General features: G+C 35.8%; 1 protein-coding gene across 34 annotated transcripts in view; it reads right to left on the bottom strand.

The window, feature by feature from the left end:
* The window catches only part of RIMS2 (regulating synaptic membrane exocytosis 2), a 617389-nt gene that overhangs the window by 456123 nt on the left and 135552 nt on the right, over positions 1-25714 (bottom strand). For 22 of the 34 annotated variants that reach the window (XM_040494185.1, XM_040494187.1, XM_040494223.1 and 19 more), the window contains one exon: positions 22554-22565. The exons of the other annotated variants lie outside the window; for them this stretch is intronic. In XM_040494185.1, the coding sequence (XP_040350119.1) occupies positions 22554-22565 (12 nt within the window). The remainder of the gene's footprint in view (positions 1-22553; positions 22566-25714) is intronic. 34 annotated transcript variants of the gene reach the window in all.

Raw genomic sequence — 25714 nt, 5'->3', positions numbered from 1 at the left:
CCACCACGAGACGAAGTTAAAACTCAATAATGAAGACAAGCTGGAAAATTCACAAGTTTGTGCAAATTAAACAATACTCCCTTAAACAACGAATGGATCAGAGAAAAAAAAAATCGCAAAGGGAATTGGAGAATACACAGAAGCAAGTGAGAAGCAAAGGCTAAATGTATTACAAATCACAGTATCACAACCACACTGATCACTAGGGAAATGCAAATCAAAACTACTATGAGATACCACCTCACACCCATTAGGGTGGCCACGATCAAAAAAAAAAAAAAAATCTGAAAATAGCAAGCACTGGTAAGGATGTAAAGAAACCGGAACACATGTGCACTGTCGAGAGGAACGTAAAACAGTACAGTCCCTGTGGAAAGTAGAGCATCAGTTCCTCAAAAAATTAAAAATAGAATTATCATATGATCCAGCAACTCCTCTTCTAGGTATATACCCAAAGAACTGAAAGCAGGGCCTTGAGGAGGTCCTTGTACATTCACGTCCCTAGCAGCGGCACTCATAAGAGCTAAAACATGGAAGCAACACAGGCATCCATCAAAGAACAGATAAGCAAAATGTGGTGCATAAATACCAAGGAATATCATTCGGCCTTAGAAAGTAAGGAAATACCGACATTTGCTACAACATGGATGAACCTGGAGGACATGATGCTGAATGAAATAAGCCGGACACGGAAAGACAAATGCTGTATAATTCCACTTATGTGGGTTACTTAAGAATAGTCAAAATCAGGGGCGCCTGGGTGGTTCAGTCGGTTGAGCTTCTGACTTCGGCTCAGGTCATGGTCTCACGGTCTGTGAGTTCGAGCCCCGCGTTGGGCTCCACGCTGACAGCTCAGAGCTTGGAGCCTGCTTCAGATTCTGTGTCTCCCTCTCTCTCTGACCCTTCCCCGTTCATGCTCTGTCTCTCTCTGTCTCAAAAATAAATTAAAAAAATTTTTAAAAGAGAATAGTCAAAATCATAGAGATGGAAAGTAGAAAGGTGGTTGCCAGGAGCTGGGGAAGGGAGAGGAACAGAGTAGTTAATGGTAAATGGGTACAGAGCTTCAATTTTATAAGATAGAAAGAATTCCAAAGATAGATAATGGTGATGGTTGCATAGTAATGTGAATGCATCTAATACCACTGAACTTAAGAATTGTTACAAAGGTAAATTTTATGTTTGTGTATTTTACCAGAATTGAAAAAAGAATGTTAAGAGGAACAGAACAGACAAAAATCCCAATGATTATATGCCCTGATAACTAAATTTCAATAGGAGTAATTAGCTTCTTCTTTACCCTGTCTTCTCCCCAGACTAAATATATTTAACCAAGTCAATGGTTGTTGAATTTTCAAAGACTCTGTCTGGCTCTAGTATGGGTTATTTTCAGTGTATTTCTAGTGAACGTGATCTTACCTTTAATTGGCCATTTCCCTGCTTTTCCAACATCACAATAAATTCTAATACTATGCTATTAGGTAGCACTAGCCTCATTTGGTGTCATCTACAACTAAATAAGTGTACCCTCAATTCCAAAAAGTATGATGTCCTGGTATTTTTAAAAGGCACACAAACAACTCAGCGAATTCTCTTACGATAAATACCTAAGAAGAAATTCTGTACAAAAAGTTAGGCTAACTACCAATGCATATCCTGCCTAGCAGACACAAGTCCCTGAAAAACCACTACCCATTCACTGAAAGCCCATGTTAGTTACTCTGTGGATGGCTAGAGCTAATGCAGAGCTATTCTTAGGGATCCAATTTGGTCAGCACCCAGGCTGATTATACTCTGGTGGGCTCTCAGATAGTGTGGATCCAGAGTTTGTTATAATGAAGCACTGAATCTGAATTCCCATTACAGGTTATTTTTACCTGTATCTACTAGGAGGGCTCCAGACCAAAGCATACCTTTCTCACCATGCCCATTTTAATCTAGTTCAACCATCCAATAGAATAAAAATGACCCTCAAAAGTGGAACAAACCACAAGATACATTATTATGGCACTTAAAGACCCAGTCTGGGTTATAAAGAAACAGACTTTGAGCCAGTAAGTACTCTATTAGATTTAAGGAAGGTACTATATTAGGAAACAACCAACAAAACTAAAAGACAACCTGCTGAATTGGAGAACATATTCAAAAATGACATATCCAAAAAAGGGTTAGTATCCAAAATATATAAAGCACTTACACAACTCAACACACACACACACACACACACACACACACACACACACACGCACACACAATCCAATTTAAAAAAGGGCAGAAGACATGAACATATATTTCTCCAAAGACATACAGATGGCCAACAGACACATGAAAATATGCTCAACATCACTCATCATCAGGGAAATGCAAAACAAAACCACAATAAGATATCACCTCACACCTGTCAGAATGGCTAAAATCAACAACACCAGAAACAACAGATGTTGGCAAGGAGGTGGAGAAGTAATCCTCAGGTACTGTTGATGGGAACATGAACTGGTGCAGCTGTTGTGAAAAACACAGCTATGGCGATTCCTCAAAAAATTAAAAACAGAATTACCATATGATCCAATAGTTCCATTACTGGAACTATTTGAAGAATAGAAAATACAAAAACACTGATTCAAAAAGATATGCACCCCTATGTTTATAGCAGCATTATTTTACGATAGCCAAAACATGGAAGCAACCCAAGTGTCCATGGATAGATGAATGGATACAGAAGTTATCCAGTAGTATATGCACACATTGGAATATTACTCAGCCATAAAAAATAATGAAATCTTGCTATTTGCAACAATATAGATGGATTTAGAGGGTACGACATTAAGTGAAATAAGTCAGAGAAAGACAAATACCAGATGATTGCACTCATATATACAATCTAAGGAGCAAAACAAAGGAAAAAAGAGACAAACAGAACAGGAATCTTAAAGACAGAGCACAAGCTGATGGGAAATGGATGGGGGAATGGGTGAAATGGGTGAAGGGGATTAAGAGTACACTTCTCATGATGAATGCTGAGGAATGTATATAAGTGTTGAATCACTGTATTGTACACCCGAAACTAATATAACACTATACCTTTCTTATACTGGAGCTAAAATTTAATAATAAATAGGCAAACAAATAAATATTTAAAAAGGAAGGTATTATATTTTGTTCCCAGAGAAAACTGGTCCCTGAGACACAGATTAAAAGAAAAAAATCACTCAGAATGCACACTGAGTGGGAAGTACTGATCAAGAGATGATTGTCATAATCAGCTGAACTAATTGAATTGTTCACTTTTATTTTCTAAGCTCTCTTAATACCAAATGTCAGGACCAAATACTGGAAAACTTGTATTAATAGAGAAGGATATTAATAAATTAATATCGCATGGCTAAGCTCAAGTGATATGCCTGACACAATGTAATTTTAAATAATATTGAAATTTAAATCAAAGTGATTGATTCCATTTCAATTTTGGTTTTATGATGCTTTCATTTCTTAAAAATAATAAAATAATTATCTCATTTTACGACTTTTTAAATTTTTCACCAATTTTTTGGTTGAGGACGGGGAAATTAGTGATGTCAGGAAATATCTATTTCATTCAATCACTTCATTATTCATATATTCACAAATAGTTTCAAAACCTACTATAATACACCAAGTGCTATGCTACTTACTAGGGATACAATGATAAAGAAGACAGACAAGCTCCTTTCTGTGGGACTCACAGTCCAGTGGGGGAGATAGATAATAAGAAAAAAAATATATATATATATTTATGTTATATATATATTTCATATATATATAATGAATGTAGGTATATATTATGAATGTATGTATGTATGTATATGAATATATATTATGAATATATATGAATATATGTATATATATTCATATATATATATGAAAACTATACATATGTGCTTTGGAGAAAGTTAAGGGCAATATGATAGAGAGTAAGTGGTGTTGAAAGGGAGTAACACCCTACGGAGGGTAGTCAGAGAAGGCTTCCCTGAAGTGATGACACGCGAACTGATAACAAAGATGAGAATGAGCTGTGCACATGACAAGCTGATGAAATGCATTCCAGGTAGAGGAAGCAACATATGTAAATGTCCATAGGTAGGAAAGGGCTCAGTAGCTTCAGGGACAGAAACGCCTGGGGAGAAAAAGCAATGAGGGGGAGAATAGTGTGGGATGATGTTAAAGAGATAGTCAGAAGCCAGCATGTATATATCGTCTTCCCTGTATGCCCCAGTAAGAAATGGTGTGAGAAAGCTCTTAAGAGATTTAAGCAGAGAAACGACATAATCTGATCTCATCCTGAAAAACATCACCCTAGCAGATGGATGGAGACTGGGTTGGAGAAAAGAAGCCGAGAGACCAATTAGGAAGTTATTGCAGGAGTTCCAGTGAGAGATAATCATGGCTTAGAGTAAAATGATAGCAATAGAAACGGAAAGATATGTTTTAGAGATAGAAGCCACCAGGATTTAGTGACAAATTAAAATTGCTTAGAAGGAAAGGGGAAGAACAAAGGATTATGTCTAGGTTTCTGGCTCAAGGAACAGAGTACTCAAAGAAGTTCTTTGGGGTGATGAATGTTAATTTTGAGATACCTATTATATATACAAGGAGAGATGTCAATTAGAAGGATGGATATATAACTCTAGAGTACAGGTCAGGACTAGAACATATATTTAGAAAACATTAGTTGCTATGTACTAAATATCTGTCTCCCCAGTATTCACAGGTTGAATCCTAACCCCCAAGGTGATGATATTAGGAGGTGAAGCCCCTAGGAGGTGATTAAGTCATAAGGATGGAGCCCCTGTGAATAGGATTAATGCCCTTAATAGAAGGGATTCCTCACCCCTTCCACCATGTGAGGACACAGCAAAAAGATACCATCTATGAAACAGAAAGTGAGTCCTTACCAGATACCCAATCTACCAGCGCCTTGATCTTGGACTTCCCAGACTCCAAAGCGTAGGAAATAAATTTCTTTTGTCCTTAAGCCACCTAGTCTGTGGTATTTTGTTACAGGAGCCCAGATGCACTGACATTAGTAAGCATGCAGATGATTTAAAGCCACTGGGATTTCCCAGGTTCTACCTCTAGTCCTTAGAATTTGGTTTACATTCAGTTGACCTTTAGGTGAAATGCAGGGTTGATCTGAGGAATACGAGCCTAATAATTCATTGTACACTCCTGCTCAGAAAGGTCTATAGGATTCTGTTCTAGCTAAATACTGCCCCTAGTATGCAATGAAGGAAAGAAAAAAAAAAAAAGAAAGAAAAAAACCTTCATAAAAGAGGAGTCATTTTTAGTAACAAAACTGGATTTGAGGCCATTAAGTTATGCTTCAAGAATCCTCCTAAATCTTCCCCCCAAAATACTAAAATGTTGATTCCATATCAAAGCCAATTCTCAGATTAAAATCAGTTAGGAACCAAAATTGAGCCAAATCTTAAATAACTCCAAAGAGAAATAGGTTTGTCAGGTCCATTCTAGCCAATGTATAACTGCTCACAATTGGTGAAAATAAGTCCCTGGTAAGGCCTTCAAAAAAAAAAAAAAAAAAAAAATCAAAGCTACATTCTCTTCAATGCCAGAATACAGTTTTATGTTTCCTCATGTTGTTAAAAAACTTGGATAAGTCATTTCTTATAAAAGACTACACTCACAACAATCATAATTTCAAGCTAGTAAACTGGTCAAGTCTACTCATCCTGGTGACAAAATGGAACAAGCTATTTGCTGTTGGACTGCTCTCTTTTTCACAATGTGACTTTATGAGTAACAAGTCTTTGATGTAAAAAAAAAAAAAAAAAAAACATATTATTCACTGTTTTGTAGAATTCCGTCCTGACTACAATAGATACTAAGATTCTAAAATATTCTAATCATCACATGTTATCTCAAGGAACTCAAGTCAAAATTCATATTAAAACCCGGATGATGCCACATCAAAATAGCCTGAAAATTATTCTACCTAGATAATAAAGTATAAAAAATAACAAATTAGTTTAAATGCAAAGCTGAGGACACAAGGAAGAAAAAGCTGAGGGGTCAAAAGGAAAAAGGAGTTACAAACCAGAGTGGTAATGTTCAAAGATTGGTACTGTGTAGTTTAAGATTTTAATGCCTATTCAGGAACAGCACAAAGATAGATAGATAGATAGATAGATAGATAGATAGATAGATAGATAGATAGAGCCTAGGGTCTACACAGGCTGAGGTGTTAAATCCACAATGATGCACGATACAGGGTACTGAGAATCTATGCCGTCAATAGAAGGGTAAACCAGAAAAGTTTCATCTACCAACAGGGGAAGCACAGGAAGTACTTCTGCTCTAGACTAGCAAAGAAGTTTCCCCTGAGAATTCAAAACACTGTCCTGCACTTCACACAGGTATGTAATTTACAGCATGATCCAGGAACCCACAAACCCATTTAGCCCAAATTTTAAATCCCGCAAACATATGCTTCAAAAATATGGATGAAATGAGGCCACTTTCAGACACAAAAAAGTTGACATCGTTCATCCCCAGCACACTGGTGCTACAGGAAGTGTTACAAGATTTGGGCTGAAGGAAAAAGGTATGCTTCTACAAGAAGGAATAAAGAACAGCAAAAGAATAAATGTTAGTAAAAGAGTGTTGTTTAAACTTATTTATATATACATACACAGACATATACAAATCTACTTTTAAAAACCGTTGTCTACTTATAGCTATTTTTTGTAACAATGTAATGTGGGTGTTTTAGCATATATAGATAAAGTATGTAGAGCACAAAAAGCAGGAGGTAAGTAAACTTACGTTATTCATGAAGTACATGAATATTTTCAAAGTAGATTGTGATAGGTTAAAGATGTATACCATAATCTTTTGAGCTTTCTATAAAAAAACACCAGAAACAGACACAACTAAAAAGTGAATAAAGGAAACGAAACAAACTATGAAAAAAATCACTTAATTCTCCCCAAAGGAGTCAAGAAAGATGAAACAAGAACAAAGACTGGAGAGGACAAATAGAAAAAAAAAAAAAAAAAAAAAAAAAAAAATACCAGAGATAATAGACTTAAACATATCAATAATTACATCAAATGTTAATAGACTCATTAAAAGCAGCGATTGCCAGACAGGATACAAAAAGCAAGACCCAACTAGATGTTATTCATAAGAAATTCATTTTAAACGTAAGAACTTTGGGGGCGCCTGGGTGGCTCAGTCGGTTGAGCGTCCGACTTCAGCCCGGGTCACGATCTCGCGGTCCGTGAGTTCGAGCCCCGCGTCAGGCTCTGGGCTGATGGCTCAGAGCCTGGAGCCTGCTTCCGATTCTGTGTCTCCCTCTCTCTCTGCCCCTCCACCAGTTCATGCTCTGTCCCTCTCTGTCTCAAGAATAAATAAACGTTAAAAAAAAAATTTTTTTTAATAAATAAATAAACGTAAGAACTTTGGAGTACTTGAGTGCTTATTTTATCAGTTAATTAGGGAGGGATGTTAAAGTCTCATAACCCTGATTGTGGATTTGTCTGCTTTTCTCTTTAAAACTTTCAATAAAGGCAGGGACACCTGGTGGCCAGTAAGTTAAGCGTCCAACTGTGGCTCAGGTCATGATCTCATGGACCATAGGTCATGATCTCACAGCTCTTGGGTTCGAGCCCCACATCGGGCTTTGTGCTGACAGCTCAGAGCCTGGAGCCCGCTTCAGATTGTCTGTCTGTCTCTCTCTCTCTCTCTCTCTCTCTCTCTTTCTCTCTCTCTCAAAAATAAATAAACATTAAAAAAAGTTTTTTGAACTAAAAAAAAAACTTTCAATAAAGACAAAGACAGGTTCAAAGTAAAAGTGTGGCAAAAGATTTACCATGAAAACACTAGCAGAAGGCTGTGCTTCTGAATATCAGAAAAAGTAGACATCAAAATTGAGTGCTACCACATAAAAAGAGAAGCACTGTGTGATAATAAAATGTCAATCCAAACATAATATTCACATTCACAATCTTGAATGTGAGTGACCCAATAATACACCTTTCAAATAAAGATGATGCAAAATGGAAAGCATTAAAGAGAAAAGTAAATAAATCCACAGTTAAGATACTTTTAACAACTCTCCCTCAGTAACTTATTTCACAAAACACCAGTTAGAATTTACAAGTTTTGAACCATGCCATTAACCAATCTGATCTAAGAGATATGTATGACACAATATATTGAACATCACTCTCTAGTGTGCATGGATCATTCACCAAGAAAGATCACATGCATCCCAACAAATTCCAAAGGAATAACATCTCGAGAACACAATATGTTCTCTAACTGCAATGGCATTAGGTTGGAAATGAATAGGTATCTTTAAAAAAAAAAACAATCCAAATACTTGTAAGTAAAGCAACATGTTTTCAAATGAGAAGATTTTTATTTTTTTAATTTTTTTAATTTTTTTTATTTTTTTTAACATTTTATTTATTTTTGAGACAGGGAGAGACAGAGCATGAACAGTGGAGGGTCAGAGAGAGGGAGACACAGAATCTGAAACAGGCTCCAGGCTCTGAGCTGTCAGCACAGAGCCCGACGCAGGGCTCGAACCCACGGACCACAAGATCATGACCTGAGCCGAAGTCGGCCGCTTAACCGACTGAGCCACCCAGGTGCCCCAAGAGAAGATTTTTAAATGGTTTAACCTGATGATAAAATATAAGCACACCTATCAAAATTTATGTGATGCAGCTAAAGCAGTTCTTAATGGGAAATTTACAGTTTTAAAGGCTTGTGTTAGAAAAGAAGAACAGTATAAAATTAATAAGGCATGCTCCTACTTTAAGACACTAGCAAAGGAGAGGCGCCTGGGTGGTTCAGATGGTTAAGCATCCGACTTCAGCTCAGGTCATGATCTCATGATTCGTGAGTTCAAGCCCCAACGTCGGGCTCTGTGCTAACAGATCAGAGCGTAAGCCTGCTTCCGATTCTGTGTCTCCCTCTCTTTCTGCCCCTCCCCTGCTCGTGCTCTGTCTCTCCCCAGCTCCCTCTCTCTCAAAGATAAAATAAACATTAAAAATTTAAAAAAAAAGATATTAGCAAAGCAAAAATAAATAAATAAATAAACCCAAAGTAAATAGAAGAAAGGAAGAATGAATATAAGAAGAAAAAAAAACTGAACAAAATGTAAACAAAGCAAAACAAAAAGACAAAATGCAAAAACTGATTCACCCCTACACCAAGACTGATTGTATAGACACAGAAAGAGAAAACACAAATTCTCAATATCCAGCATGAAAGAGGGGTCACCTCTACAGATCATACCAACATTAAGTGGATATGATGAACAGCTATATGGCAACAAATACAAAAACTCAGATAAAACAAGCTCCCTCAAAAACAAAACTTACCGAAATAAAATACACAATAAGAAATCATCTGAATGGTTCTATACATCTTTTAAAAATTGAGCACATAATTTTAGAAATTCCCACAGAGGACTCCAGAGTCTCCTGGCCTCAAAGGTGAATCCCATCATATCTTTAAAGAAGAAATAAAACAAACTTTCAGAAAAAATGGAAAAGGAATAAAATTCATTTTATGAGGTCAGTATAACCTTAAACTCGAAACCAGAAAAGAACAAAGAAGTATAGACCATTATCCTTCATGAGCATAAATGGAGAAATCCTCAACAAAATACTAGCAAATCAAATCCAAAATTATATATATATATATATACATATCTTTTATATTTATATCATATATAAAGACCATGAAGTATGAAGTTGGTATGTCAAGAAACCTCTGAACAGAACTGAGTTAAATCTGCAACAGAAATGGAAAACATGTTTGCACAGCAGTGGTGGGGGCAGGAAGAACTTGAAAGTAATCATACAGTTATAGAGTAAATTTTAAAATACAACAAAAGGACAAGTTATGTAGACTAATTATATAAGTGAATAAATTTTTATTTCACGTTGTTCTGAGGGTTCTGACTAATGCAATTAAACAAGAGAAATCAAAAAGGAGAGAGTAGATTATACTATTATTTTCAGGTCATATGGTTTCATCCTGTTGAAACTCAAGAGAAACAATGGAAAACTCTGAGAAGTAACATAATTCAGAAAGGTGGCAAAACCATATATTCCTATGTAAAAATAAGTGAAAAATAAAATATTCATTTATAATTTTAAAATAAACTTACTGAGAAGCATGCAAAATTAATATAAATACTACTGAGAGATATAAAGGAAAATTAATAAATCAAAAACCATATTCTAATTTTGAATATGATGACTTCATATCATAAAGATGACAATTCTTCCAAACTGATCCATAATTAAATGACTAAGTAAAAAATATCTATACGATTTACTTAGGACTAAACAAATTGATTCTATCATAGAGAAGGAAAACTAAGAAGCAAGTATAACCAAGAGAATGCCTTGCAACCTCAGGGCAGGCAAGGATACCCTAGAACACGCAAAGCACTAGCCATGAAAGAAAAAGCTCATAAATTGGAGTTCACCAAAATTAAATTTTTTTGTTCCCCAAAACACACCAGTAAGAAATGAAAAGGTGAGCCAAAGAGTGAGAAAATACATACGTATACCTGATTCTTATATCTCGAATATAGACAGAATGCCTACAAATCAATAATAAAAAGATAAAGATGCAACTTTAAAGTGGGCAAAAGATTCAAGCAGACATTTCACAAGAGAAGTAACATGACGGCCAATAAGCACTAACGACGCTTAACATCATTAGACGTTAGGGAAATAAAAATAAAAACCAAACGACTTCACACTCACACCAAATGCTGGTCAGGTTGTGGAGTAACCAGAATTTTCATATATTGCTGATGGAGGTGTAAAATTGTACATGATGAACTCTGGAAAACCGTTCGTAGTATGCCTCACTTTTTGTCCCAGCAACTCTGCTCTTCAGTATTTATCAAAGACAGATAAAAACATACGCCCACAAAAGACCTGGAACAATATTTACAGCATCTTTATTTTTTGTAGCCCCCCCCCCCCCCACCAAAAATGGAAACTTTCCAGACGTCCTGCAACAGGACGATGGATAAACAAAGCGTGGTACACTCACACAACAAAGTAGTAGGAATAAAAGGAACAAACTACTGACACCATGGCAACAATATGGATTAATTTCACAGGCTTTGAATTCAGAGAAGGAAGACCGGAACACCATATGATTCTACTTGTATGAAGTTCAAGAACAGGCAAAACTAAGAGAAGTCAGACAGGTGATTGACTTTTGGAAAAGGGAGGTGAAGAAGTAACATAGAAAGGTCACAAGTGAACTTCCTAGGATGATGGGGACAGTAGAGATGAGGGTGACAGTTGTTCCGTGGGAAACACATATTTTTCAAAACCGTAAAACTAGACTTAAGTCCTGTGTATTTTATTGAAAGTTACACTTCAGATTTTTTGTGAAAAAAGGAAAATGACCAGGAAATTTGTGAAAAGGAAAGAAGAGCAATGGAAGGAAACTGGGGGGGGGGGGGGGTAGGGATTTGATGTAATCTGCCCCAGAGGGGAGGAGTATTTTATTAGCAAATGGTTTAGAATTGCCTGCCTATGGAGATAATAATAATTAGGCCAACTTTTAGTTAGTTGTGTGTTTTGTTTTGTTTTGTTTTTACTGTTCTCTACAGACAACATGTTCCTTTCCCCACCCCTACGGACACCCCCCAATATGCCTCTGACCACTGGTACAATGTACTAGTAACTATATTTAAAAGGTACAGCCACTAAACTATGTAATACTTGGTACTGGCTCAGGAATAAAAAAATCAATGTGCAGACACCAGAAATGAACCATAATGCATATGGGAATTGCATGTATGGAAAATGTGGCTGTGCAAATTCCTGTGTAAAAAATGGATTATTCAGGGGCGCCTGGGTGGCGCAGTCGGTTAAGCGTCCGACTTCAGCCAGGTCACGATCTCGCGGTCCGTGAGTTCGAGCCCCGCGTCAGGCTCTGGACTGATGGCTCAGAGCCTGGAGCCTGTTTCCGATTCTGTGTCTCCCTCTCTCTCTGCCCCTCCCCCGTTCATGCTCTGTCTCTCTCTGTCCCAAAAATAAATAAACGTTGAAAAAAAAAATTAAAAAAAAAAAATGGATTATTCAATAAATAGCACTGTGATAAATGGATAACAATATGAAATAAAGTTGGATCCAAACCATATAACCAACACCAAAATAACTTCTGAATAAGCTAGTGCTAAATATTAAAAAAAAAAAAAAAAAATGGATACCCCCCCCTCTCTTCCCCAAAAAAAAAAAAAAAAAGGCCATGACAGAGTATGGGAGAATTTGTTTTTGGAATCTTGGAGCAAAGGTTTTACTACGCATGATATAAAATCCAATACTAAAAAGACTGACAGATTTGACAACAAGGCAATTAAACATTTTTACATATAAGTAAACAAAAAGAAAAACACCTGGGGTATTTATAGCATACATTATAAGGAATTCATTCTTTAGCATATAGAGTACTCATATAAAAAACAAAAGAACTAATACAAATGAGCAAAGAATAGTACAGAATAAGAAAAATGTAAACCCTTACATGATAAAAAAAAATATGAAATCAGAACTAAAGTCTCCCTTTACTAAAGGAACAGAATTTTGAATAAAGGGAAAGTGGTCATTTGGACTTTTAGTAACACTGCATAAGTTACAAAGATTTATCATTTGAACTCATTAGCTTAAAACCAGATGTGTTGGGGCACCTGGGTGGCTCAGTTGAGTGTCCAACTTCGACTCAGGTCATGATTTCACCGTTTGTGAGTCCGAGCCCCACATCGGGCTTTGTGCTGACAGCACAGAGCCTGCTTCAGAATCTCTGTCTCCCTCTCTCTCTGACCCTCCCCCGCCTGCGCCCGGCCTCTCAAACATAAAATAAACCAAATGTGTCGATTCAAATGGGATTTCCTATCCCCTACTTCCATCATGGGTTTCATCCTCCCTATGTTTTCTGACACAGTATCAAAGAAGTAAACAGCTCTTTCAGATGTACTGCAGAACCTGTCTTTATCTTTAAAAATATAAATCCCATCACTATATCTGCATGAGCTCTAAGTTTTAGAAACATTTGAAACAACAATTTGAAAATAAATGCGTTAAGTCTGAAAACATAGCATGGCCAACAGTGATAGCATGTAAATTGCCCTTGTTTATCATTTAAGACATACATCACTTCGCAGTGAACTTGCTGTACATAAGCTGTTTCTGAATGGTCATGTGGAAAATCCAACAAAATTATCATAAAATTTCGTAAAAAGGAGAGGACCTTTCAAGTTTGTTTTTTCCTTTTCTAGCCTTTTTGCTCCCTAGCTCTATACTTTAAAACATACTGAAACTAGTGTCTAACAAAGCATCTTGCTTCAATATGAATACACATTAATAAAAGTACTTTTGATGATTTCAGAACCTAAACGCAATACAGAGCTTTCGTCTTCGATGAAAGCATGAACAGACAGTACAATGAAAAGGAAACATAAATGGCTTCTAAATATAAAAAGATGTCAATATCACTCACAGTAAGAAAAATGCAAAATAAACTAACAATGAGCTTGGTAAAGATATAAAAGAAGGATACCTTGTATTATCAAGGATGTGAGAACCAGCACCCTCGCCTACTGTCAGTAGAAATATAAATTAATGCAACATTCAGAGCAGGCAATTTGGCATACTGATCAAAATTTGAAATGTTCTGCAATTCCATCTCAAGGAATTTATCCTACGGTAATATTTGCACATATGCAATGCAATGCACATTACAAATGTGACATATGTTAAAAAATAGGTTTATAATAGTAAAAGCTTACATATAATCTGATTAAATAGACTGTAGCATATCCATACAAAGTGATAATGAATTCGTTAAGATAAATGTGATAATTCTATATGTATCAATATGGAAACATCTCCAAGATATAGAAGTAAGAGATAAAATTAAGGTGCAGAATATTTATGTAAAAACTGTATGTCTATATAATAGATCTCAGAATATATAAAAGAAAATGCTAACTGGCTGCCTGTAGGGAAGAGATTTGGGGGACTGGGAAACTGGGAGACCGAGGGCCAGGGATGGGAAAGAAACTTAGTTTTGCTATATATGCTTTTGTATCTTTTGAATTCTGTAACATGTTCCTATGTTACTGATCCAAATACATAATAATGTTCTTTAAAACAAGTTAAACATTTGCATATACTGCAGCACAGCAGTGACAAAGAACTATACTATGGAGAGACATAGGAATCAGAGGACAAGTTGGGACCAGAGGAACAGTTAACGAAACTGAAAGGGCCTTTTGCGTGGGAGGGACATTGAGAGCAGAGACTGCTGTAAAGAAGAAGAAAATGGAGGGATCATGAATATAAGAAATGAGCATATTCTCCCAGAGGTGACGACTCACAAGCAGCTCCGTACGAGAAAGAACTGGCCCATAAAAAGTCTTCTCCTGGTTTTGTCCTAGTGAGATAAATTAAACCAAGTCCTTAGAGAGACGAAGCAGACTCAACAGGGGAAGAATACATCTAGGACAGTTAGATCATCACTGGACCCAATGACTATCGCAGGACAATCACCAAACCAATACCATATATTGTTCTCTTTTATCTTTTATGTTAAAATATGATAAATGATTTTGTTTATTTTTAAAGCAGGATGGTGGCTTTTGCTTTCGTTTTTGGCACTTAGGAAAGAGGATACTCAGAGTCCTGGGGAAGGAATCAATAATCAAATAAAACAACCCTATAGGTTAGGCACTGTTCTTGTACACTTATTTATTATCTCCATTTTTTCTTTTTTTCTTTTTTAAGTTTACACCTAAATTCCAGTTAGCATACAGTGTTATATTAGTTTCAGCGCACACTATCGTGATTCAACACTTACATACATCACCCAGTGCTCATCACAAGTGCGCTCCTTAATCCCCATCATCTCTTTAACCCATTTCCCCACCCACCTCCCCTCTGCCAACCATCAGTTTGTTCTCTACAGTTTAGTGTCTGTTTCTTGGTTTGCCTCTCTCTTTTTTCCTTTTGCTGGTTTGGTTTCTTAGATTCCACATATGAGTGAAATCGTATAGTATCTGTCTTTCTCTGACTACTTATGTCACTTTGCATAATACTCTCTAGCTCCATCCATGTCATTGCCCCGAATAGCCAAACAACCTTGAAAAGAAGAAAAAAAAAAAAAAAAAGCAAAGCTGGAGGCATCACAATTCCAGACTTCAAGTTATATTACAAAGCTGTAGTGATCAAAACAGTATGGTGCTAGCACAAAAACAGACACATAGATCAATGAAACAGAATAGAAAAACCATAAATGAAGCCACAACTAATATGGTCAATTAATCTTTAACAGCACCAGAAAGAATATGCAATGGACAAAAAACAGTCTCTTCAACAAATGGTGATGGGAAAACTGGACAGCAGCATGCAAAAGAATGAAACTGGACCACTTTCTTGCCCCATGCACAAAAATAAATTCAAAAATGGATGAAAGACCTAAATGTGAGATCTGAAACCATAAAAATCCTAGAGAACACAGGCACTATCCCCTTTGACATCAGCCATAGCAACATCTTTCTAAATTTGTTTCCTGAAGAAAGGGAAACAAAAGCAAAAATAACCTGTTGGGACTTCATCAAAATAAAAAACTTCTACACAGCGAAACAACCAATTAAAAAAACTAAAAGGCAACCTACAGAATGGAAGAAGATATTTGCAAATGACATATCCAGTAAAGTGTTAGTATCCAAAATCTATAAGGAACTTATCAAACTCAACACCTAAAAAACAAATAATCCAATTAAAAAATGAACAGAAGACATTTTTCCAAAGAAGGCACACAGATGGCTGACAGATACATGAAAAGATGCTCAACATCATTTGCCATCCAGGAAATGCAAATCAAAACTACAATGAGATATCATCTCACACCTGTCGGAATGGCTAAAATCAACAACACAAGAAACAACAGGTGTTGGCAAGGATGTGGAGAAAGAGGAACCCTCTTGTACTGTTAGTGGGAATGCAAGCTGGTGCAGCCACTGTGGGGACCAGTAGGGAGATTCCTTAAAAAGTTGGGATCCCTTTTGATCCAGCAATCACACTACTGGGTATTCACCCAAAGGATACAAAAATACTAATTCAAAGGGATCATGCACCCGATGTTTATAGCAGCACCATCTACAATAGCAAAATTGTGGAAACAACCCAAGTGTCCATCAACTGATGAATGGATAAAGATGTGGTATATATATTCAATTTACCATTACTCAGCCATAAAAAAGAATATTACAACAACAATAAAAAAAGGAATGTTACCTCCATTTTAGAGATGAGGAAAGTGAGGCTTATAGTAGTGAAGTAACTGGCCCAAATAATAATAAGTAGTAAAGTGATAGAGCCTGGCTTTAAACCAGGGCATTCTGAAAATAGAGTTTTTGTTCTTAATCATTTCATGTTGCATCCCACCTCAGCCCCTATGAGGCCTCCCACCACTCACTGTTAAATAGAAGTTGTCATGAGGAATGAAATAATACACGTTGAAAAGTTTATTACAGTGCTCTTCATACAGAATGATTGTTTAATACAGTTAGCAGTTGTTATTATTAATAAACACCTCTTCCTTGGTTTCCTAAAAGCTCTTCAAACTCCGTATCTCCATAACTACAATCAGTGCCTTCCTTTCCTGCCCCAAATATGTCCTCTATCTTCCATATGTTGGCTTCCGCACAAATATCTTCATTCAATGCAAAAATCTAGTTGTCATCATATACTATTCTTTTTTATCCTCTTTATTCAACCACTAAATTTCTCAGTTTTAACTCTCAACTCTCAAATCCTTCACTGCATGAAGCCAATGACACTGTCTCCTATTTCAGGAGCTCATAAACATTCATCTATGGCATTTCATAGTTATGGGAATCTCATAGAGGATAAACAAACAGGTCTCGTTTCAATCGTAGATTCAATGGAATGGAATACCTGAGTGGAATAATTTGATGAAAGTAAAAGTTGCCTAAAAGGTGAAGAAGTAGTAAAATACATAATCACAATGTATGATCTGTCCCTGCTCTCAAGAAGTTAGCTACGCTGCAACTGTAAATATACATCGTGGTCTCTCCAACTTCCTCTGATCTTTATCGTAGCCAAGCTAAGAGTCACTTTAAATCAGTTCTTATTAGTAACATCAACCTCTAAAAACTTCAACATTTAGTTATTAGTATTTTCACTTGTCATATATATTCTTTATCACTTCCCTCTAGCATATTTTATTTCACACATGTGTCATGTCACAGAATTTCCACGGTGTGAGTTTTAATCCCTTTTCATAAGAGACCTAAATCAGATTTTCAAAGTTCACTTGCCCATTTACAAAAACGATGCAACTGCTCAGATGCATGATTTTTAAAATTATAAATTTTTCTCTAAATTTAGAATATATATAAAATATCCGGGCAAATATTCAGCAATCCCTGTCTGTCTTTTGATTTACTCAAAACTTCCTGTTTTGTTTGTTTGTTTGTTTGTTTTTTACTGAAGTACAATTAGCATACAGTGTTATATTAGTTTCGGGTGTACAACACATTGATTTAACAATTCTATAAATTACTCAGTGCCCACCACAACCAGCATAGTTACCATCTATCACCACCCAATGTTATTACGATATTACTGATTATATTCCCTATGCTGTACTTTTCATCTCTGTGACTTATTTACTTCATAAGTGGAAGTCTGAACCTCTTAATCCTCTATCACCTACTTCCCCAATCTCCCCGCCCTCTTCCTGTCTTCTAAATGCATTTTTCCACATTTTTGTTGAATGGTATGTTGCTAAACAATATAGTTCAAAATACTTCTATATCACTAACAAAAAACTCTGGATGTTTGTATAGTATTCTTGCTGAAAATGTACAAATTCTGGTCTCTGGCAGGCTTGTAGTAAGAGGTAGGATGGTACGAGTAGTATTGAAAGTTGTGATTTTATTATAAAAGTTGGCCCTAGGAGAGCTCTTATATCCCATTTCTAGAACAATTTTATTAATATTGTATACATGCTTTTGTATTTTTGAGTAGAAATGCAAACGCAAACAAATTAATTTATCACATTAAGACAGTATTTGCTGGAACGCAACTTGGCACAGCTATTGCCCAGATGAAATGGAACATTCAAATATACAGTAACTTGAAAAATACCTTTTTGCTGAATTGCAACTCCAAATGAGAATTACAATGAGCAGTTAGATAAACGTATAGGGTATGGAAGCCTGAATAATGTGCTTCCATCAGAAAAAGCATCACATTTCAATGAAAACAAAGCACTTTGCCCTGAATATCATAGCTACAGCTGCAACCCAACAGATAATCTTCCTGTTCCTGAAATGGGAGAAATACAAGTCACGTATCATCTGTCCGCACCCTTCATTCCAATAACAATAACCATTAGTAACATTATTTTTTACAGTAAAGGTCAACAGTCCATCACTAATGAGTGAAAATTTTATTTTCCAGGGTCTCAAGAGATACTAGTATCCTAAGAGACTCAATCACTATTATAAAAAGAGAGGAATAATTTAAGATCCTCATTACAGTGGTCTTTAAATAAACAGATAATACTATCTCTAGACAGTGAAATGAGCATGACTTTGTTCCCAAAGCTATAATTTCATTATGCTTTCACTAGACATGAATAGGTCAGTATTCATTGCAAGATAAACAGAGATATGCTCTAGCCTATGGGCAAATAATTTACCATAGAAATTCAGTTTCCTTATTTGTTTCGCACAAAACTCAAAGAAACATCCAAAGTATATTAAAAATATATACAATCAATCCTTTTTCTTTGAGTCTATGTGAAATAGGATAAATTCATACTTAAGCAAATATTCAATCTCTCAGACCAACACATTCATATTAATTTACTGTTTGCAACCTGAGGTGTTAAATGATCCTAACTCTTCAAACACTTACAGAGGCAAAGGCAGATAGATGAGTATCTGGGCAATGATCAACATGTATTTCTTTATTCTAGTCTGATATTTCTGAAGAAAACTTGGGATGTTTGTAGGGTTTCCCTGCTGCACATTACATCTCCACTAATGTTTCCACTAGGAATGTTTTTGTCTATAAGCAACAGAAAATCTGACTACTAGTGACAGGAACTCATTGAGGGCGGATATTTTTCTCACATTGAAGAAAGGTGTCTGATACGATTAAACCAGCAGCTCAACAATGGCATGCCTAATGATTCCGATACTCTTGGCTCACCTTCACCAAGGGCTGGTAAAACTCAAGGTAACACTTTTGCATTAAAAGGTAGTGCCAACTACACTTTATTTATTTTTTTTATCATGACTTTCTAGAAGCCCTCATAAATTTTCTTACATTTCATTTGCTAGAACTGCCACAGTCATTCCCAGTTGCAAGGACTAAAAAATTTTATATTTTTCAAGTCGTTCCATCGGGGATTGAAAGAGAGAAAGAAGTTGAAAATGTCTGTTAAGATAGCCATTGAACAGGTTCTAGAACAGTGTGCTCTTTCAATTAATCAAAAGTCTTTATATGTGTGTGTGTGTGTGTGTGTGCATGTGTCTGTGTGTGTGTATATGTATATACATACATATGTATGTATGTATGTATAAAACACATAACACATTCACTCCTTCCCCAAGGGAGATAATCCCAAAGTCTCATCTAGTTACAAAATCTAGCTCTGAGTGTGGGATCCGTGAGGTAGAGAAAATCTCTCCATCATGGTCTAGTGTGCATTATTGTGAACCACTGACCTACACACTGAAAGACAACTTGTCTGTTCCCAACACACTCAATACACAATGATGGAGAAAAAACAGAGTGATGGCAACATAAATTCTCATTCAAAAATGGGAAGAACAAGAAATATACAGTGGTCAACTGTCCACAGCACACAGCAATCCCTACATAAACATACCTTAATTTCTTTGGCTATCCTATCGGGCAGCCCCTGATTCAGCTATTCGCCCTTGACTATTGCCATTCATATTCCCTGGTTCTGCCCTTTAGGATGATGTCCCTTGTCAATTATTTTCCTTGGCTATATAAGAGACTGGCATTGGCAAGTGTAGCCTTCCTGCATTCTGCAGTTTTTCTCTCTACTGCTAGTATACACATCATACTGCTCCTATAATACAGGGCATTGACTTAGAGGCTGAATAGTCACCTAATGTTTACTATCCAAGTTTGGTCTTTCTTTCTCTTTCTTTCTTTCTTTCTTTCTGTCTGTCTGTCTGTCTGTCTTTCTGTCTTTCTCTCTTTCTCTCTTTCTTTCTCCTTCTTTCTTTCTCCTTCTTTCTTCCTTCCTTCCTTTCTCTTTCTTTCTTTCTTTCTTTCTCTTTCTCCATCTTTCTTTCTTTCTTTCGTCCTTCCTTCCTTTCTCTTTCTTTCTTTCTTTCTTTCTGTCTTTCTCCTTCTTTCTTTCTTCCTTCCTTCCTTTCTCTTTCTTTCTTTCTCCTTCTTTCTTTCTTTCTTTCCTTCTCTCTTTCTCTCTTTCTTTCTCTCTTTCTTTCTTTCTCTTTCTTTCTTTCTTTTTCAGAGAGAGAAAGAATGCGAGCATGAGCAGGGGAGGGTCAGAGGGAGAAAGAATCTTAAGCAGGGCTCAACCATGAGACCATGACCTGAGCTGAAATCAAGAGTCAGACACTTAACTGACTAAGCCACCCAGGCGCCCCCAAGCTTGGAGTTTGTTTAGCCACTAGCCATAAATAGCTGTTTAAACTTAATTAAAATTAAATAAAATTTAAATTTAAATTTAAATTCCTCGGTTGCACTAGCCACATTTTGCATGTCCAATAGCTACATGTGACTAGAGTCTACTGCATTGGATGCTAAAGATATAAAACATTTTCATCATCAGTGGAAGTTCTATTAAATAGGGCTGCATAAAGAGTACCATAAAAGGCCCTGTTGAATTTTATTTGAAATGTTCTAATGCACATAAAATTCACATACTGTTAGTCTATCTGCTATATTATGAAATCTTGTCATTTCCATAGCTAAGTTATCACCAAATGTCTCATTTCTGGGATAGGTGTCAGAATTCACTATGAAAACTACAGACAATCATCAAACCATGATGTATCTTGTGTTAACTCCGAACACAAAAGTAGCACTAGAGATTCTAAAGGTATTGAATTGCCTGAATTGTACTCCTTGAGGGTCAGCTGATAAACTTGGCTTGTAGAAAACTGGCAGGTTCTCTAGGGAGCTTGCCCTGGATCGAATATGGTGCCCAGTCTGGGACATGTCTACAGTGATTGACTCTAAGTCTTCAAAACTGCCTCAAAAGTTTAGTAGAATTCCTATAGGTATTTAAAAAAAAAAAAAAGGATAGTGACAGAGTCACAGTGTCCTTTCTGCCCAAAGAATTCATTCTGGGGGCACCTGGGTGGCTCAGTGGGTTGAGCATCCGACTTCAGCTCAGGTCATGATCTCGCTGTCCGTGAGTTCAAGTCCCGTGTCAGGCTCTGTGCTGACAGCTCAGAGCCTGGAGCCTGTTTCAGACTCTGTGTCTCCCTCTCTCTCTGCCCCTCCCCCACTCAGTCTCTGTGTGTGTCTCTCTCGCTGTCAAAAATAAATAAACATTAAAAAAAATTTTTTTAAAGAATTCATTCTGAACCCACATCAATATCTGCCAACACCTACGTTATCCCAACCAAGTAACTGAAAACTAAAAAGAATAAAAATTCTCCAACCACAAAAAAGAAGAGATCAGCCAAAGGATTTCTCTTTAGGTTTCATGCTAATTTAAATTTGGAAAACTTGAAAAGACCTCAAGTTTTAGTCTGACTCATCAAAGGAATCAGAAAGGAAAGTTTTTATCTGTGCTTTGCAGGAAGTCAACATCTCCAGAGCAGATCCAAATCCAAACCCAAATCAGACTTCTGCAGACATTAGCAGATTATTCAAATCTTACCTGTGGTCAAATTCTATATATCTGAGAATTTTTTAATTACAATTATATCTAATAATCAACATGAGCGTACAACATAGACATTTTACCAATCTCTAAAACATATTGTTAAGAAAAATAAAAATATATTAAATACTCAAATCAAGTATAAACATGTACTTCAGAAAATCCATGTTTGATGCTATTGAGACTCATTATTACAAAGATTAAATCTTTATACTAACTCAGAAGCTTCTGTTAAAAACTCTGACCAATACAATGAGTTTAGAGAAACATAAGAAGATTAAAGGAATTCTTATCACAATGAAAAATGCTGGGATATCTCCTTTAAAAAGGTACAAAACGCTAAAGAGGCAAGCTTTTTTAAGAATCAAATAATCAAAGTTTCATCTATAATATAATGAAATATGTTTTTCAGTAAAATCAGATAGCATGCTTAAAATATATTAATGTATAGCAATTATCATGCACAATGGCTGTAACAAAACACTTAGAAGCATACAAATTAAATACAGCTATAAAATTAAAACTAGCAATAATAGCAACAAGAAAAAAATAATATTAGACAGAAAAAAGACTCTAACCACTTTGTCCTCCTGGTGTGAATATCCACGAAAGCAAGTTAGAAAAGACAGAAAGACAAAACAAAAAAAAATAATAATTAATTCCATTCTTAAAACAAGCAAGAGTTTTTAAGAGTTTGTTAGTGAAATAAAAATTCTGAGAAAGTCTAAATTGCATTTTGTGAAATATAAACACTTTAAAAGGAAAATTTTTTCCACATATTTCAAGCAAGAGCACGCCATATACTAGAATTTATAAAGATACATAAACACAATAATTTGTGTAAAAGCAATAAAAAAAAACAAACATCAGAAAAATGGGGATGTTCTTTCCACAAATAAAATCCCAATTTAACACTCGATTAACTCAAAGAGAGAAATTGAGAAATCTTAAGGCAAATAGCTTTTAAGTACAAAGACAATAAAACAGAGCATCACTGTTTATCTTTAATTTCATCATATACTATCAAAAGTAGACAAAATTCTATATGAATTATGCATATTGCTTCCGAAAGTTATTTATGTCCCATTAATTTAGAAGCTTTCCAAGCTTTATTAACTACAAGGAAAAAAATTAATTAGAAAAACCATTAAAGGTAACATGTTATTGATTACAATTGGCAATTTTGGGTCATAGATTCCCACTATAAATGTGGAAAAGAGAACGATGACATGCATGATTTGGCCAAGGGGAACGTACTTAGATATTCTGAAGTTAAAAATCGTTGCATTTCTCTTCACTAAAACATAAAGAAATGATAACTGGCAAGGTGATAATGTAATGATAATGATCTGATATGTTATAAGAACTTATATAAATTTTAAAAATTCTATATACATTACAAAGTAAAATCATGTATTTTGAGGGATCATTGCTCTCTGAAAGATAAGTGGCAATAATAGTCGTGACGAAGAGCAAGGACTTTGCAATCAGACAGACCTATCTTAAAATTCCACCTTTGCTTAAAATAACATTTAAAGGGGTGCCTGGGTGGCTCAGTCCATTAAGCATCCGACTCTTGGTTTTGGCTCAGGTCATGATCTCATGGTTTGTGAGTTCGATCCCCACATCAGGCTTTGCACTGACAGTGCAGAGTCTGCTTGGGATTCTCTGTCTCCCTCTCTGCCCCTCCCATGCTTGCTCTGTGTCTCAAAATAAATAAATAAACTTAAAATTTTTTTAAAATAAATAAAATAACATTTAAAAAAAATTTTAATGTTTATTTTTTGACAGATAGAGTGTGAGTGGGGGAGGGGAAGACAGAAAGGGACACACAGAATCTGAAGCAGGCTTCAGGCTCTGAGCTGTCAGCACAGAGGGTGATGCAGGGCTCGAACTCACAAACCACAAGATCATGACCTGAGCCGAAGTCAGACGCTTAACCAACTGAACCACACAGATTCCAGAACATTTTTAAATAACAATTTTCTTAAGTTAAGCCTGTGTCTGCAAAACAGGGAATTAATATTTACTTTATAGGGTTTTCTGAAATAAAATAATATGAAAAGCTCTCCATCCAGTGCCTGGCATGTAGTTCTATATCTGATATTCTAAACTATGAAACATAGGATATTGCATAGAAGGGACAGGACTGCATCCCTTACATTACTGTGTTCTTAACTGTTTCACCTGTTACAAATGTTAAAACTAAAGATCATATTAAAGTTATTGTACACAGTCCAGGACTTCTATTGCTAATAATTTAGACCAACAAAAATCATTTATGGACCACTCATTATATATGTATCAGGCACTACACTAGATTTCTGAGATGTAATAAGACATCTAAGATGTAAATTAAGTAAGACAGTTCCTCCCAAAGAACTAAAAGTAGTAAGAGAAGAAAAATCATTGCATAACAGAGAGACTTATGAAAGCAAGAAAACAACAAAACACTATAGAAACACCAATGACTGAGGAGATAACAGGACTTCAAGAAAAAGGATTAAGACAAAGTTTCTGAGATGTAAGCAGATCTTTAAAGAATAAAGAAGAGAATGTCAAGCAAGACCAGTAAGGGAGACTATTTTATGCAACAAAATGAAAAATGCAAAAAGCACAAAAGCACAAACAAGCCTGGCATATTTGGAATAAAAGTATTTGAAAATGCCTAGATTACAACTGATATGTCTGAACTAAAGCCTCACATTAACATATTAACATATATTAACATTTGCCTGAAACTGAGAAGCATAACACTTAAACAAAATAATGCACATTGCACAAATAAAAAAGAAAATGAAGCCATAGCTAATGAATTGGCTAATAGTTAATCCCTCTGAACAGATAAAATAAGTTAAGTTTTAGCTATAACAGACACAGGAAAAACTTCACTACAATACATATGTGAAATATTATTGCCATCGTATCTTTATTATCTTTCAACAGGAATAAAAAATAAGCAAAAAACCTATCATATGATTTATAAATAAGAGGCACAATATTATTAGCTACTATTTACCGAGCCTTCAACTATGCTGCGAAGTGCACGCTGTTGGAAGGGGACAAGTCCAGAAGCTGGGAGAACAATTAGGAAGATGTTGAAATATTTGGGGCAAGAAGCACATACGAGAGCAGTATGAACTACAGTCATAGTCAGAGAAATGGAGAGAAGTGGGCTGATTTAGGAGATACTGAGAAGTAAGGCTCTTAACACCGGACTGAGGAAGAGGAAGAAGTAGAGGTCTAGGTCCACCATAAGGGATACACTAACCCAGCACACAAATCTGATTATCTCATTGAATTAAAAAACACAAAATAAGTGCTTCACAAATATCGACTCGTTGTATCCTCACAGTCGCCTAGTGAGATAAGCACTATTGTTATTTCTATTTACAAATGGAGAGATGGAGGCAGAGATTAAGCATCTTGTACCAGGTCACAGAGCTAGTAAGTGACAAAGCTGGGATTCAAACTTCTCACGTCAGAACTTGTGCTGAAGCCACGACACCACGCTGCCACTCTAATGCCAGCATCCTCTGTTGGCTTTACATATCTTTCCTGTAATTTCATTGCTAACTACATTATTTTAGGTCATAATTATTACAGTTGGAGTACATCCAAAAGCATTTATTAAAAGTTTCAGAGTACAAATACATATATGTTTAAAAATTATTTTAAAAAGCTATTAAAAATGTATTTTATTTTCTAAAATAAATTTTAAGTTTATTTATTTATTTTG

The sequence above is a fragment of the Herpailurus yagouaroundi genome, unplaced genomic scaffold (genome assembly GCF_014898765.1).
Source record: "Herpailurus yagouaroundi ecotype Mexico unplaced genomic scaffold, PumYag 186, whole genome shotgun sequence".
Classification (NCBI taxonomy): domain Eukaryota; kingdom Metazoa; phylum Chordata; class Mammalia; order Carnivora; family Felidae; genus Herpailurus; species Herpailurus yagouaroundi.
The sequence above is the reverse complement of the archived record's forward strand: the minus strand, read 5'-3'. Positions and strand labels throughout refer to the sequence as shown.